Source organism: Nyctereutes procyonoides, unplaced genomic scaffold (genome assembly GCF_905146905.1).
Source record: "Nyctereutes procyonoides isolate TBG_1078 unplaced genomic scaffold, NYPRO_anot_genome, whole genome shotgun sequence".
Classification (NCBI taxonomy): Eukaryota; Metazoa; Chordata; class Mammalia; order Carnivora; family Canidae; genus Nyctereutes; species Nyctereutes procyonoides.
Window position 1 is genome coordinate 11,829,927 of NW_026575040.1, and position 14,379 is coordinate 11,844,305.

General features: G+C 38.9%; 1 protein-coding gene across 8 annotated transcripts in view; it reads left to right on the forward strand.

The window, feature by feature from the left end:
* CSNK1G1 (casein kinase 1 gamma 1) overlaps positions 1-14,379 on the forward strand; it is a 170,499-nt gene that overhangs the window by 133,318 nt on the left and 22,802 nt on the right. For 5 of the 8 annotated variants that reach the window (XR_008663732.1, XM_055319827.1, XM_055319826.1 and 2 more), the window contains 3 exons: positions 4-152; positions 779-886; positions 12,643-12,753. Coding sequence is in view for 7 of the 8 variants with exons in the window: in XM_055319827.1 (XP_055175802.1) it covers positions 4-152; positions 779-886; positions 12,643-12,753 (368 nt within the window). In the remaining variant the exon portion in view is untranslated. The remainder of the gene's footprint in view (positions 1-3; positions 153-778; positions 887-12,642; positions 12,754-14,379) is intronic. The other 3 variants (XM_055319831.1, XM_055319832.1, XM_055319833.1) reach the window with 3 other exon arrangements.

The following is a 14,379-nucleotide window of genomic DNA, read 5'->3' on the forward strand; positions in this document are numbered from 1 at the left end:
CAGAAGAAATGGCAACCTACCTGCGATATGTCAGGCGATTAGACTTCTTTGAAAAGCCTGACTATGAATATTTACGGACCCTCTTCACAGACCTCTTTGAAAGGAAAGGCTACACGTTTGACTACGCCTACGATTGGGTTGGAAGGCCCATTGTAAGTATCCTGTTTTACCTCCTCGCTTTAAATCAGTGCTACCTCACCACTTGACTTGCCAGACTTTCTGCTTGAGTCTGTAGAAAAAACATTCCTTTGATTGTAGACTTTACATTTGCCAACCTTTTCAGGGTGATTGCCATAGGTTGCAATTACTAGAGTTAGGAAATAAGAGCAACTCCTTTATATGTTTTTAAGATTATGACCAGTATGTCCTAAGATAGCAGAACTTAAGCCAATTCTTAAGAAGAAATTTCATTTGAATGATCCAGAAACTGGTGCTACATAAGCTGATAAGGTACTTGACTTCTACAGAGTAGAACCCAGCCCCATAAGAAACTTTTGAATTGGCTCTTTTGTCCAGGGGTCCACAGTGCCTAAGAGCATGCTAACACATCACTGTAGAATGTTTTTCTTATTTTCCAAGGTAAGCTACTCTCCAGTGAGCTCTTGAGACCAGGCGGCCTCCCTTTTGCAGATAAACAGAAGACAAGAAAAGTGGAAACTGCCCTTGGTGGCTGAAAATAATAATCACTAGTGTTTTATTACGATTAGAATGATGCTCTCCTTTGTGGAGGCATTAAGTTGGCCCATTTTCCATCTGATGTTTTGTTCTGTCTTTCCAGCCTACGCCAGTAGGGTCAGTTCATGTAGATTCTGGTGCGTCTGCAATAACACGAGAAAGCCACACCCACAGGGACCGGCCGTCACAACAACAGCCTCTCCGAAATCAGGTACGTGCTGGGCCTTCGTTATTTCAGACGTTCTTCCTCTTCGTGGATAATACAAACACTGAAAGTCTTCAGCTTCTCTGCTTCAGTGTATACATTGAAATTAAAGACAAAGAACTTGCCATCTCTCAGTGGTGTGTTGCGGCCCTCCAGCATCCCTCAGGGCTTTGTAATGCTGCTGAGATGCGACTGGGTGACCTACATCAAGTATCCAGTCGAGAGAATTTGGGCTTGTCCAAATTTGGGCTGTTGGCTGAAAGAAAAGTCTGCCACAGCCTTGAAAGACCTGCTGAACATACAGGATGAACAGAGTAGCCTATTTTGAGCCTCATCTGCAGTCCAGTGTGTCACTCTTGCCAATGCTGAGGGTTTTGTTGTTGTTGTTTTGTTTGTTTGTTTTTGCTGGTTATGAAGAGTGGGTAAGGGATGCCTGGGTGGCTCAGCAGTTCAGCGCTTGCCTTCGGCCCAGGGCGTGATCCTGGAGACTGGGGATCGAGTCCCTCATAGGGCTCCCTGTATGGAGCCTGCTTCTCCCTCTGCCTATGTCTCTGCCTCTCTGTGTGTGTGTCTCAAATAAATAAATAAACAAATAAAAATATAAATATAATTTTAAAATTTTTATAAGAAAAGAAGAGTGGGTAATTTGGACTTCAGTTGACCTGGGCATAAACTGGCACCTCTCTTCCCCCTTTTGCCCCTGTTCCCAGGTTAATTCTAGAACTTGCCAATATCTGAGATGGTGTAGTGAAGACTCAGCTTTGCTTTAGGCCACTCCAGAGAAGGCCATGTCATCCGTCCTTCAGTGTTCATAGTTTGAAAAACTAGTGGTCAATGTGAGAGGCTTCCCTCAGCCTAAAGACAGGAGAGGCAAACACACAAAAATCAACAAATCTGACAACATTTAAAGAAAGGGGTCACTGATTGGGAAGTAAAATGACGACTTTCATCTTTATATCATATATAATTGACCCTTGAACAACACAGGTTTGAGAGGTGTGGGTCTACTTATATGTGGATTTTTTCAATAAATACAGTACAATACTGTAAATGTATTCTTTCATGATTTTCCTAGTAACATTTTTTTCTAGCTTTATTTTAAGTACAGTATATAGTATGTTAGCCTTATTGTAAGTACAGCATATAGTACATGTAACATACAAAATATGTGTTTATTGAGTGTTTATATTACTGTGTAAGGATTCTGGTCACCAATAGGCTATTAGTAGTAAAATTTGGGGGGAGTCAAAAGTTATATGGGGGTTTTTGACTTCATGGTGGCCAATGCACCTAACCTCAATGTTGTTCAAGAGTCAACTGCACAGGGGATCCCTGGGTGGTTCAGTGGTTTAGCGCCTGCCTTTGGCCCAAGGCGCGATCCTGGAGTCCCGGGATCGAGTCCCGCGTCGGGCTCCTGGCATGGAGCCTGCTTCTCCCTCCTCCTGTGTCTCTGCCTCTCTCTCTCTATGTCTATCATAAATAATAAATAAATAAATATTTAAAAAAAAGTCAACTGCACATTGCTAAGAGAAAACTGAGGACCCTAGTAGATAAATAAACAAAGGATAACAAACAGATACACATGAGCGCACACACACACACACACACACACACACACACAGTCATTATCACCTATCAAATTAGCTTGTCCTCACCCCTGACCTCACTTTTTAATATTCACAGATATTTTTATAATAAAATGCAAAAACATTTATCTCAGATGTACATATGAAACCACATAGCACATAGAAATACATACACATATAGGTAAAGTGAAGTATATATAAATAACAGACTCACCATAAGTATATACTTGTAGCAAAATAGCTTGGTAAGAAAAAAAAGTATAAAGGAAGGAAATCTATGTTTTAGTAGCTAAAAGAGAGAGTAGATAGGCAAAAAGGTGGGGGTTAGCAAATCATGTGGACCACTAATTGGGTCCATAGTTATATGCTTTAATCAAAGTAGTTGGCTAAGAATTATGATTTGACTGACCTCTGATTTGACAACTGAGTACTGTTGACTTCCGCAGTTGTTCTCCTTTGCCCTCCCTTGTTAAAAGTATAGCTGAGTGCACAAACTGCCACTCTCATACATTACTCTGGACTCTGCAAATTGTTACAAATTTTCCAGAAGGTAATTGGATGAAGTTACTGTTCTTTCTGATAGAAAAATCTTAGTATTTTGAATCAATCATAATAAAACAACCCAAGATCTAGATTAAGTTATATGCATAAAATTGTTGCAATGTGATTTGAAACAGATATAGAAACGATCCATCTATCTAATCCTAAAGGAAGTGTTATGGATCCCGTTCAAATCTTTTATCGAATAAACTGGGCTATAATAAAGTGAGTTACAGTGCACTTATTCAGTGGAATATTATGTAGCCATTTAAAATAATATTTGGAAAACTTGTGGCAACTGAAAATTTATGGTTTGTAGAATGAAGAAATCAGAGTGCAAAATTAGAAATACATCTTGTTTCCCCTCAGGGGAAGGGAAAATGAAAAAAATCAGCGAGAGGAGATAATGCCAATTTATTAACAGAAATAGTGTTGCAACTGATAATATTGTGGATAATATTTTTCCAAACTATTCTGTGATGAAGTTATATTCCTTATGATGAAAGGTACATTTAAATGGAAAATATATGGAAAGAAAAAAATAATTTACGTAGTCAGTGAAGTCAGCATATCTGCCCACTCATGTTTTCAGAATATTTCAAACTAAAATAGGTATTTATTTCCTTTGGTTTCGCTTGTCGTTTCTGCCTCAGTGAATTCTTAATCAACGTTGCTGTTTTGAATAGATTTTAAAAGCAGGAGGGAAAAAAAAGTAGGAGGAAGAAGAGATGTTGAAAACCTGGATTGTCAAGGTGGAAAAAGTCAGTCATACCTAGTGTCTGAGTAAAAGTAGTGATTTTCAGTGTACTTTTAAGTGAAGGGTCATTAAACCAGTCTGTGTAATTAGGAAATCTTATCTGCAAAGCAATAATCTGCTTTTTGAAGAATTGAATCTTGAAATTCTGATTTTTTTTTTCTTTTAGGGTTGTTTTTTTTTTTTTTTAGTATCCTATGGCTGCTAAGGGATTGAAAATCCCCACATTAATGCAAATTTTATACCTCCCTCCCAGCAGGATTCTGAATCCTTGCTGGGTAGAATTCTTTCTGCACTGTGCCCTATGGCTAAATGTTTTTCTGATGTCTCTTCTACCTTTACACTGTGTCTTGAGCTGTGGTCTCTACTTTTGTTCCATCTTTAGGGTTGTCTTCTTATGTGTTGGGGGTTTTGTTTTTTATTCCTAAGAAAAATTGCTGTTAAATAGGTCCCTTACATGACTCTAGGAATTGAAATCAGAATGTTCTTTTTTAGACTGATTCTTTTCAATTTTAAAATCAGCAAAAGAAAAAAGTTAAGTTTCTCTTTGAGAGGTTGACATGTATTAACCTCACTTTCAGGGCAGCTAACTTTTTGTCAACAATTTCCATTAAATAAGTCTAGCTGAGGACCTGCTCTGTGCAAGTATGCCCTAGGGGGTACCAAGATAAGTAGGGAATCTTTGTCCTCAACTGACAAGCAGATTTGCCAAGTAGCCAGATAACTATAACACAAGGCAGAACACAGAAACATCCCAAGCTTCAAATTATCATCATCAAAAAAAAAAAAAAAATCATCATCAGAGGTTGGAAGAAGACCTTTCATCTAGTCTGAGCACAACAGTTTCATGAAAGAAGCTGCTTTTGTAGTGCTCTTGGAAGAGTAACGTGGGAATGAAAGGCATTCCAAGCAAAAAGGATAATGAGCAACAGGTTATCTGGTTTATTTTACTAAAATATATGGTATGAATAAAGGAAAAACTAGGAAAATACCTTGGAGCCATTTGATGAAGTGCCTGAATGCTGGGCTGGATGGAAAGTTGATACTTAATTTCAGTAGGGAATAGTTACTAAAGGTTTTTGAACAGAGGGCTGATACGATCAAAGCTTTCCTCTAGAAGTCTTTTGGCATAGAAGGTGATAACAGCCTGGCAGCCGGTATGGAGACACTAAGAAGAACATAGTGCATCTCCTTCAGAGGTAAAGGGACCCTACATGGGCTGTGATCACGAAAATGAAATAGAACTGAGAAATGATATATGGGTGTGATCTACCAGACTTGGGAACCCACATGTATGTCAAGGTTGAAGGAGAAGGAGGAGTCAGAGCTGTTGCTGAGATTTTGAAGCCCCAGTAATTTGGAAGCAGGGTGTTATGATTCCTAGAAATAGGGAAGTTGGAGGAGAGACTTACTTGAAATTTGAATTTAGGCATCTGGAGTTTCAAATACTAGGAGTGTATTCTAGCTGAAGATGGCTAGCAGGGCAGCCCAGGTAGCTCAGCGGTTTAGCGCCGCCTTCAACCCAGGACGTGATCCTGGAGTCCCAGGATCGAGTCCCACGTCAGGCTCCCTGCATGGAGCCTGCTTCTCCCTCTGCCTGTGTCTCTGCCTGTGTGTGTGTGTGTGTGTGTGTGTGTGTGTGTGTGTGTGTGTGTGTGTCTGTCTTATGAATAAATACATAAAATCTTTAAAAAAAAAAAAGATGGCTAGCAGGCAGAGAAGGGCTCTCAAAATAATAATGAATGAATGAATGTGACATATTTGGAAGTCCGAACATGCATTTGACGTTGATGATAATGCCAGAAGAGCTTCCTTATTCTGGGTAAATCTACTCTTCAGTTGTGGTAGGAGAGTGATCCTGGGGATTGGCAGACTCTGTTTAGTCCCATACTTAGAGTAGGAGGAAAAAGAAGAGGAGCTCAGGACTTGGTTTTAGCTTATCCCAGTGCTTTGGCCATGGGACATATAACCTTTGGGGTGGGGCTCAGCTTTCTCAGATGTAAGCCGGCAAGTAAGGGTAGAGATTTTTATTGTTTCATTCACTGTTATCTCCCTAACACCTAAAATAATGTCTGGAAGAGTAAACACTCGATAAGTAATCGCTTGAATGAATGAATCTGTCAAATGAAGAGCATAGATGAAGACAGATGTTTGTTTAAAATAAAGATTTTTACTTAACCTTCCATGAAAAATAAATTGTAAGCTTTTCTTCGTATTTGTTTTCTGTTTCCACAAAGAGCCATTCTGCCACCAAAGTAGGGCAAGGTTGTCTACTAAAGGGGAAGGGTATTAAAAAAAAAAAAACACAGCAGGCTGTTGATGCAGAGTAATAACATAAATATCACCCAATCACTGAGTTACAGAACTATGATTTCAAATTCATTGGGAACTTTTGTCTTTTCTGTCATTTTCCCCTTGGTATTTGTCCTTTCCCAGATCCAAAGATGGTAAATCTTGCCATGACTGTGGTTCCTCTCTAAAGAATTCTGCTTTACCATCCATCAGGAAGGGGGTGAGAAATAGTTCTGCCTCTTTCTACCTGACAAAGCTTTTCTTTGCAAGTGCGATCAGGAAGTAAGTCTTGCCATTATCCAGAGATCTATTATTGGAGTGCAGTATATTGCACTGTGGAAGGTTTTATTCCGTGTGTTTGCTCAACATGCTAAATATAGAATATTGCATCGACTAGAATGTTCACGCAGCAGTAAGCTTCCTGCTCTTGCTGAATCTAAGCCTGTGACAGTCCTTACTCAGGTAAATGCTATACACATGCTACCATGGTTCAGCAATTTTGATAGGTAGGTTTTCTGTCAGCATATAAAGAAGGGGTAGTTGACTTACAAGGTTAGGGAGAACAGATCTGTTTTGAGGTTGGAAAGAATCACAGTGGCCGTCAAGAACTACTAAACTCAGATGTGCATCCTACTATGATAATATTGAATGGTACTTACTCATCTTTATATGTACAGTATATGTTTAAGGGGAAGAATTTACTTTTTGTAATTTTTTTACTAGGTGAACTGTTCACTTACAAATTCTCAAGTTTGACGAGGCAGGAAAATATGAATCCAATGTTAGAAAAATTGGTCCCTCATCCTTCTAGAAGAACCATATTTAAACTAATTCAGTACACACAAGAAATGAAAAATAAAACTTAAAAGGGTCAAATCATGTTGAGTTCTGAAGATGTGCCCCCAGTAAAAGAGAGGTTGAGAGACACCCCGCTGGCTTACAGCTTTGTTGGTAGAGCATACAGCTATTGATCCTAGGGGTTTGAGCTCCATGTTGGATTTAGAGATTATTTAAAAAAAAAAAATCTGGTTCAGATTTGTTTGTTTGTGTCTAGACTCCAAGAGATTAGATTTAAGGAATGTATAGCCTTAGAAAAGTATACGTGGTGCTGTGCTTGTTGAGCTTGTTATAACTTTTCCAAAGAAAAGATTAAGCCAGATTGCTAAATAGCCATGATGGTCAGAGATCTTCCTAAAATGAATATCTTTATATATTCTTTTGAAAGGCTAGTAGCTTGAGAAAAAACAAAAGTTGATTAATTTTCCATTCCCTTCCTTTGACAGAGAACTACTTCGTTTTCAGCAAGGTTCACAGTTTGCTAGTTAGAGGGACAGATGAGTGTGTTCAGAGAGAATTTGCCTTTCTCTGACCTGTATGTAGTTTCATAACTTACTACCTGCTGTTTAGGAACTCTGGTGTAGATTGCATACTTGCCCTGTCACCCTCCAGCATAGAGCCATCTGCAGAATGAGGCTGTCTCTCCTCATTTCTGAGACCTTTACCCCAAGGTGGACACTGAAACAAGGAAGTGTAAAACTGCAATACAATCCTTTTCTTACCTTCTCCCATTCTGGCACTTAGTTGCTGACACTCAGGTCTGCTCTAATTCTCTATTCTGTAATAAAAGTTTTCTTTGTGCAGTCTTCAGTATTTTGTATTTCAGCATAAATCCTGTGTTCTGAGGCACTTCCTTTGTAGGAGGAGATTCTGGAGAAATCCTACCTAAATAAGTCATCCTTCTCTGGGGGAGGGTGCGCGGGGAGGGGCACAAGCACTTTATACCGTTTCGAATAAGAATAGGACAGGATCTGAGTAGACAGTTGTAGACCTCTAGAATGGTTCCTGTGATTTTTCTCGGAGCTTCACAGAGTTGATAATACTAGCTCTGTGGGCCTACGTAGTATTGAACTTGGGAATAATCCCTTCTAGGTTGTTATCAGTGATTCTCAAACATCCCTGATATTTGATACCAAGTTTGTAGAATACAAGAAGGCATTGTTTGCACACATGACAGCATGGAATAATCCCTGTCTGGCATAGGAAATTGGTTGTATTTCATGAGTTTAACAGAAGGAAGTTTTTAATTTTGTTAAAGTATATACTTCAGTAACCTTGCCAGCTTTTTAAAATTTCATATCTAAGATATAATATACTCCAAAAAAAATCTTGAGATGCTTCCTGCCCCATTCTTTCTTCCTCCATCTTACCCCTGCTACTTAAAAAAAAAAAATTTTTTTAAGCATGGAAGTGTGGTAAGACGGTGTAACCTAGTGTATTCATTATGAACTTTTTAGCACTATTCAGTCCTTATTCTTGTTAATTATAGTTGAAGACTAATTATTAATGAGGCCTGGAAGACTGACATGGAAGGCCAAAATGTTCTGTATAGGTGGCACCTTTTAAAATACTTCGGGACCCTGGCAGCCCTGGTGGTGCAGCAGTTTAGCCCCGTCTGCAGCCCAGGGCATGATCCTGGAGACTCTGGATGGAGTCCCATGTCAGGCTCTCTGCATGGAGCCTGCTTCTCCCTCTGCCTGTATCTCTGCCTCTCTCTCTCTCTCTCTCTCTCTCTCTCTGCATCTCTGTGAATAAATAAATTTTTAAAAAATCTTAAAAAAAAAAAAAAAAAAACTTTGGGAGCCATGAAGTGAAATGTAGAAAGTTCTTTATAAATGTAACCAAAGTTAATTTTTCGAAGTGACTATATAACTTTATATAAAGAATAGGATTCAGTGATTTATTTGCTGCAACAGAAGAAAAATATTTGCCTGCCTTTTACTTGAGAACAGGAGCTTTATCTCCAATAAAAATTGGAGATGATTTTCAAGCCATAGATGGAGGTGGTATCTGGGCTGTCTCCAGACTATATTTTCCTGCCCTCTTGTTAGTGTCCTCCTCCCTACTGTCTGTCCTTTAATCCTGGCCAGATGACTGCAGGGAAAGATTCATTTCCTCTGCCTGACAGCATATGTGGTGGTTTTGACTTTTTACACTGGGCTCCTCTCAATTTCCCCTTAAGTAACTTTTCTTAGCTTTGTCTTTGATTTATGCTCTGCTGGGTCACTGCTTTCTTTTTTTTTTTTTTAATAAATTAATTTTTATTGGTGTTCAATTTACCAACATACAGAATAACACCCAGTGCTCATCCCGTCAAGTGTCCCCTCAGTGCCCGTCACCCATTCACCCCCACCCCCCCGCCCTCCTCCCCGGTCACTGCTTTCTGATTTGAATGTGATCACCACATTCACCTTCCGGACAGTAAACCAAACATTTCCACACAGGTAATGCAATCACCGCAGAAGATTTTAAAGTGTTCCCCCCAAAGAATTCCCAGTGCTTGAGATTCCTGCTCCTGCCTTTGGGGATTTTCACACTCCATGTGGACCTTTGCCTTTCAAGTAATGCAGAGGGACTGATCTTGCCCAGTGACTTTTCTGTCCATGGAAGCTCCTGATTGCCTGTTAGATAGACATATGTGCTTGAGTGGTCTTGGAGAGTGAAGAGTTTACATGTTGATCTCCTCTACTGGTATGGCTATATCCTGTGCAGATTATGCCCAGTCATAATTGTGTGTACACAACATTACTTAGACTACCATTCAGGTACATTAGCAGCATACTGTACTTGTCACAATTCCCCGGTTTCTTCTAGTTCCTGGGTACTCGGTTGCTTTCTAAAACTGACAAATGACCCTTTCTACTATATCAACTTCTATATACCAGTCCTAGTCTTTAAATTCTAGAAGAGAATAGCCATAGAGTTTAGTATTGTGATGAAGAGTAATTCCCGGTGTGATAAACCAGCAACCTCAGATTGATATCTCTCTCTTGATTTTGTTGCTTTCAGTGGATATAGAAGGCATTGGAGGGCAGTAGTATGGTGTGGTATGTTCTTCATTCATCACTGTGGAAGCATTTATGAAGCAGTTAACATTGTTTTTCTCTTTTTAAAAGATAAATAACACACTGCTTTGATAATAGAGATGGAGTATGATGTTTTGGCCTTTGGAAAATGTCTTCTATTTTCAAAATCTACACAAAAATGTTAACTCCTCCAACAAATTATGTATTTAACTAGAATGAGTATAAATGGTACACTGTCCTGTGAATCAGGGGCATCAAACCAGACTTCTGATATGTGTTTCAGTAAAAATGGAAATAATAGTTGATCAGCTGTTCAGATTTTGTTAAGCTTAAAAGTATATGAGTGTTTTATGTACATTCTTGCCATTTTCAAAGCTTTATCTGCCTTAAGAACAAGTGCAAAACAGAGAGCATTCATGAAAGAAGTAATCATCCTTAACATGTATCCTAGAACTCAAAACACCACCAAGTGGCTTTTAAGTGTCTGGATATTGTTTAAATATTTAATTTTTTTGAAAACTGACCGTTCTTCATAGTAGTTTAGGAGCTTAAATATCCTACTTAATAAATATTACAAAAAGTAAAGTTGGGCAGCCCGGGTGGCTCAGCGGTTTAGCGCCGCCTTCAGCCCAGAGCATGATCCTGGAGACCTGGGGTCGAGTCCCACATCGGGCTCCCTGCATGGAGCCTGCTTCTCCCTCTGCCTTTGTCTCTGCCTCTCTCTCTGTGTGTGTCTCTCATGGATAAATAATTTTTTTTAATCTTTTAAAAAATTTTAAGAAAACGGTAAAGTCCTAGAGAGAACTGAAGAAGCTATCACTAGTGGGTAATAGTTATGGGTTTTACCTATAATATTAGAACAGATTTATTCATATGGTGCCTGGGCAGGCTCAGTCAGTAGAGAATGCAACTCTTGATCTTGGGATTGTGAGTTCAAGCCCAATATTGGGTATAGAGATTACTTTAAAAAATAAACAATAAACCCAGATTTATTCTCAAATCTCTAGTAGTAAGATACGAGATTAAGTGCTCTGAGGATATGATACTGTCAGTAAGTTTATAAAAGTTATTATGTTACAAACTACAGTCTTATTTTTGAAAATGAAACATCTGAACTTCCGTGAGCAGAAATAGTCTGAAGGGCGGGTTTTTTGGGTAGCTTTGATTTCTCAGATGTGACTAGTGGTATAGAACCAAACCCCTCAAAAAAAAAAATTAAAAAAATTAAAAAAAAAAAGAACCAAACCCCTCTTTTGTTAGAGAATTTAGCAAGTAAGTTAATACAGCTGCTTCCTTACAGAATATGCTCATTCCCCGAGAAATATCAGGAAACATGGCCAGGATCCTTTACAGTACTTCATATTCCATTAATAAAGATGAATAAATTGTAGCTGGTATATGAGCCTCTGGTTTTGTTTTGGTTCTGTTTTAATGGAAAAAGCCTTTTTGGTAAGTTACAGAGGAACTTTAAACAACTCTTGTCCATGAGATACAGGAGAGGGAAAGTATGAGCCTCAAACTACTACTTCTTTCCTTTACCGTTTCTTTTTTATGAAATACAACTTTGATAGCTGTGAGCATCTCTAAGATTTATTGCATCCCTGCTGGTATTCATGCAGAGCAGCAATATCATATCCCAACCCCTGCTGTTGTTTATATCAGCAGCAATTAAAATTTGATTTACTAATCCCTCATTGCTGCCTCTCCAACTCCTCATTTTTCATTTTGTAGAGCCTTAGGACTGTTACAGCTGAGCATCATGATGTTAACACCTCCTCAGCCATCTGGTACAGGGGAAGAGGCACCTAAACAGATTCTTCAGAACAAAAATCACAAATGAGCAAGATCAGAATAGTGTGAGATCTAAAGAACAGGTAAAGAAGGAATGAAGAGAGCCTGAATGACAGCAGAACTGAAAGCAGAACCCAAAAACATTTTGGATTGGAAGCCCAAGCCCTCCTTTTGCTGGGGAAAGATCTGCTTTTTGCTTTCTAGAAGAAAGCAATTCGTAGTAGTCATATCTAAAACTATTTCTAATTCCAGACTAGAGGCCATTAGCTAGAGGAATCAGGTAAACATTGTAGCCTTACCCACCCTCATCTTTTCATATTTCTTGACCCATGAACCTGTTTTGAAGATATATTTTTTTTCATCCTCTTAGAGAAGAAAGCATATTCCAGCCACTGCCACTGCTCATTTTATCTTAGTTGAAAGTCTTATAGAGGTTTATGTTGAGAGTGGTGGGCTCCCTATTTAAGGAAAAGCCATATTATCTTGATTCATAATGCTAGGAATTTTCTGTATTGACTACTGTCTATTTAGGTAGATCTTTAATCAGTGAAATGGTTTGTAAGTATGATTGTTCCTTTGTCCAACAGTATTAACGTTCTAAATTTGGTCTGCTTAGTGGCTACTGAAATTTTACTAATATGGAAGCTAAAATTGATTTCAGCTTTTGGTGATCCCCCCACCCCTCTTTTGGTGATTATTGTTTTTTTGTGTCTGGGTGAGGTTGGTGTGCTATAGACTGTGATGTATTGGCTCATTAGGCTGAAATGAATGTAGCCAAGCTAACTTTTTCTCAGTGCTTTGTAGCAGTTGTTAGTTTAAAATCCAAAATGAAAACAAAACACTCAGGGACACTAATGTACTTGATTTTGTTATTGCTTGCTGTTGCTTCACCTTTCCTTCCATATCTTGCTCTCATGCTTCCTAATGCCTGAGCAGACTGCATCGTCAGAGCGCCGAGGAGAGTGGGAAATCCAGCCCAGCCGGCAGACCAATACCTCGTACCTGACGTCTCACTTGGCTGCAGACCGCCATGGGGGATCAGTGCAGGTACTTACTGCCTTTATTGCCCTTTCCTGGCCTTTTCAGCTTGGCTGGTGGAATGTTGACTTGCTTCTGAAACTTTGGTTCTTTTAGAAAGGAAACTACTGTAAGGTTGAGCTGCCTCTATAGTTAACTCAATATCTGTGTGCTGATTTTCTGCCTAAGTGGACTTGTAAGAATCACTTGTTGAGATGATTATTGGTTGTTGTCATTGACTAAGAAACATCTATATGATTTCTGAACTGGTTTCTGGTTAAACAAATCTTACAACCTTGATCTACTCATGATAAACCATAAAAATAATGTCAAGGTAGAAGTATGTTAGTGTCTAGTATGTGAATTTTACAGACTCGAAATATAGAAAATAAGTATTTTTTCGGATAGAGACTGCATATGTAGCTCATTCCATGATGTATGTGCCTTAGCACATAAGAGATGAGGATGTTAATTGGTCAAAGTCATTTCTGAGTGGGTACCCAAGAAGTTGGGTTGTTTCTTTTTTCCTTCTGGAGTAAGTGTGGTCTTAGAGAATTATTTCTGATTTCATTTGGACTATTTTGAAGCTCTGTTGTCTCTTGTACTTAAGAACATCTGTGTTTCTTTACTCTTCTTATATGTTACTGTTTTAATAATCTTAACTCAAATATGTCTCTCATACTGTTAAGTGACACTATCAGTTGGGGCACATAAGTAAACTCAGAGCCACCAAATCATATAAAAGGATAGACAAACCTTTTGCATGTAGAAATGCATTTTGATAGGCTTGATTGTCTAGAATATGTTTTTTACATGGAGTGATTCATGAACACTGTGTTATTCACAGGAAGTCAGGAGACAGCTGTTGGTTCTGTTAAAAAAAAAATCATAAGAACATCTAGGTAATAATGATGGATTGAACTCAAAGATCTGCTCTCACCTTCACCTGAAACAGCACTAAAAGAACGATAAAAGGCTTTTTTTGAAAGGCATGAATCCATACAAGGAGAGAAAAAACAGACGAAGCAATAGCAATAAAATGTGACATGCTAGAAAGCACATAGGCAATTATTCAATGACTTACGAGTCCCAAGAAAACTGAATTCTGAGCCAATAGAGCCTATTTTCACTGGGTAATCCTCCAAAGACTCAGAATTGGCTTTTTACAAGGGGAAGTTGGTGTGGAGGGCCATGTGCTAAAATAATGAGTGGTTAAAAGTCTGTTTTCTAAGAAGCCAGAGATCCCTAGATGTTCTCCCCATCCCTAGCAAAGACCAAATATTTATTCTTTGGCAAGGGTAAAATAGAGGGTATAACAGTTGGGGGAAATGAGCACATTTGGGGGTGAGGAGCTATATTGAAGAAAAGGAACATTGAATTAATGTGTGATCCATACTTAAAAGTCCCACCCCTGTACTCTTTGCAGTCTCCCACTTTTTTTTCTTTTTCTTTTTCTTTTTCTTTTTCTTTTCTTTTTTTTTTTTTTGAGAGAGAATGGTGGGGATTGGTGGGGGAGGGGCACGGTGAGAGAGAGAGAATCTCAAGCAGATTCCCTGCTGAGCACGGAGCCCAACACTGGCTTGATCTCACAACCCTGACATCATGACTTGAACCAAAATCAGGAGTCCAGATGCTTAACCAACTGAGCCACCCAGG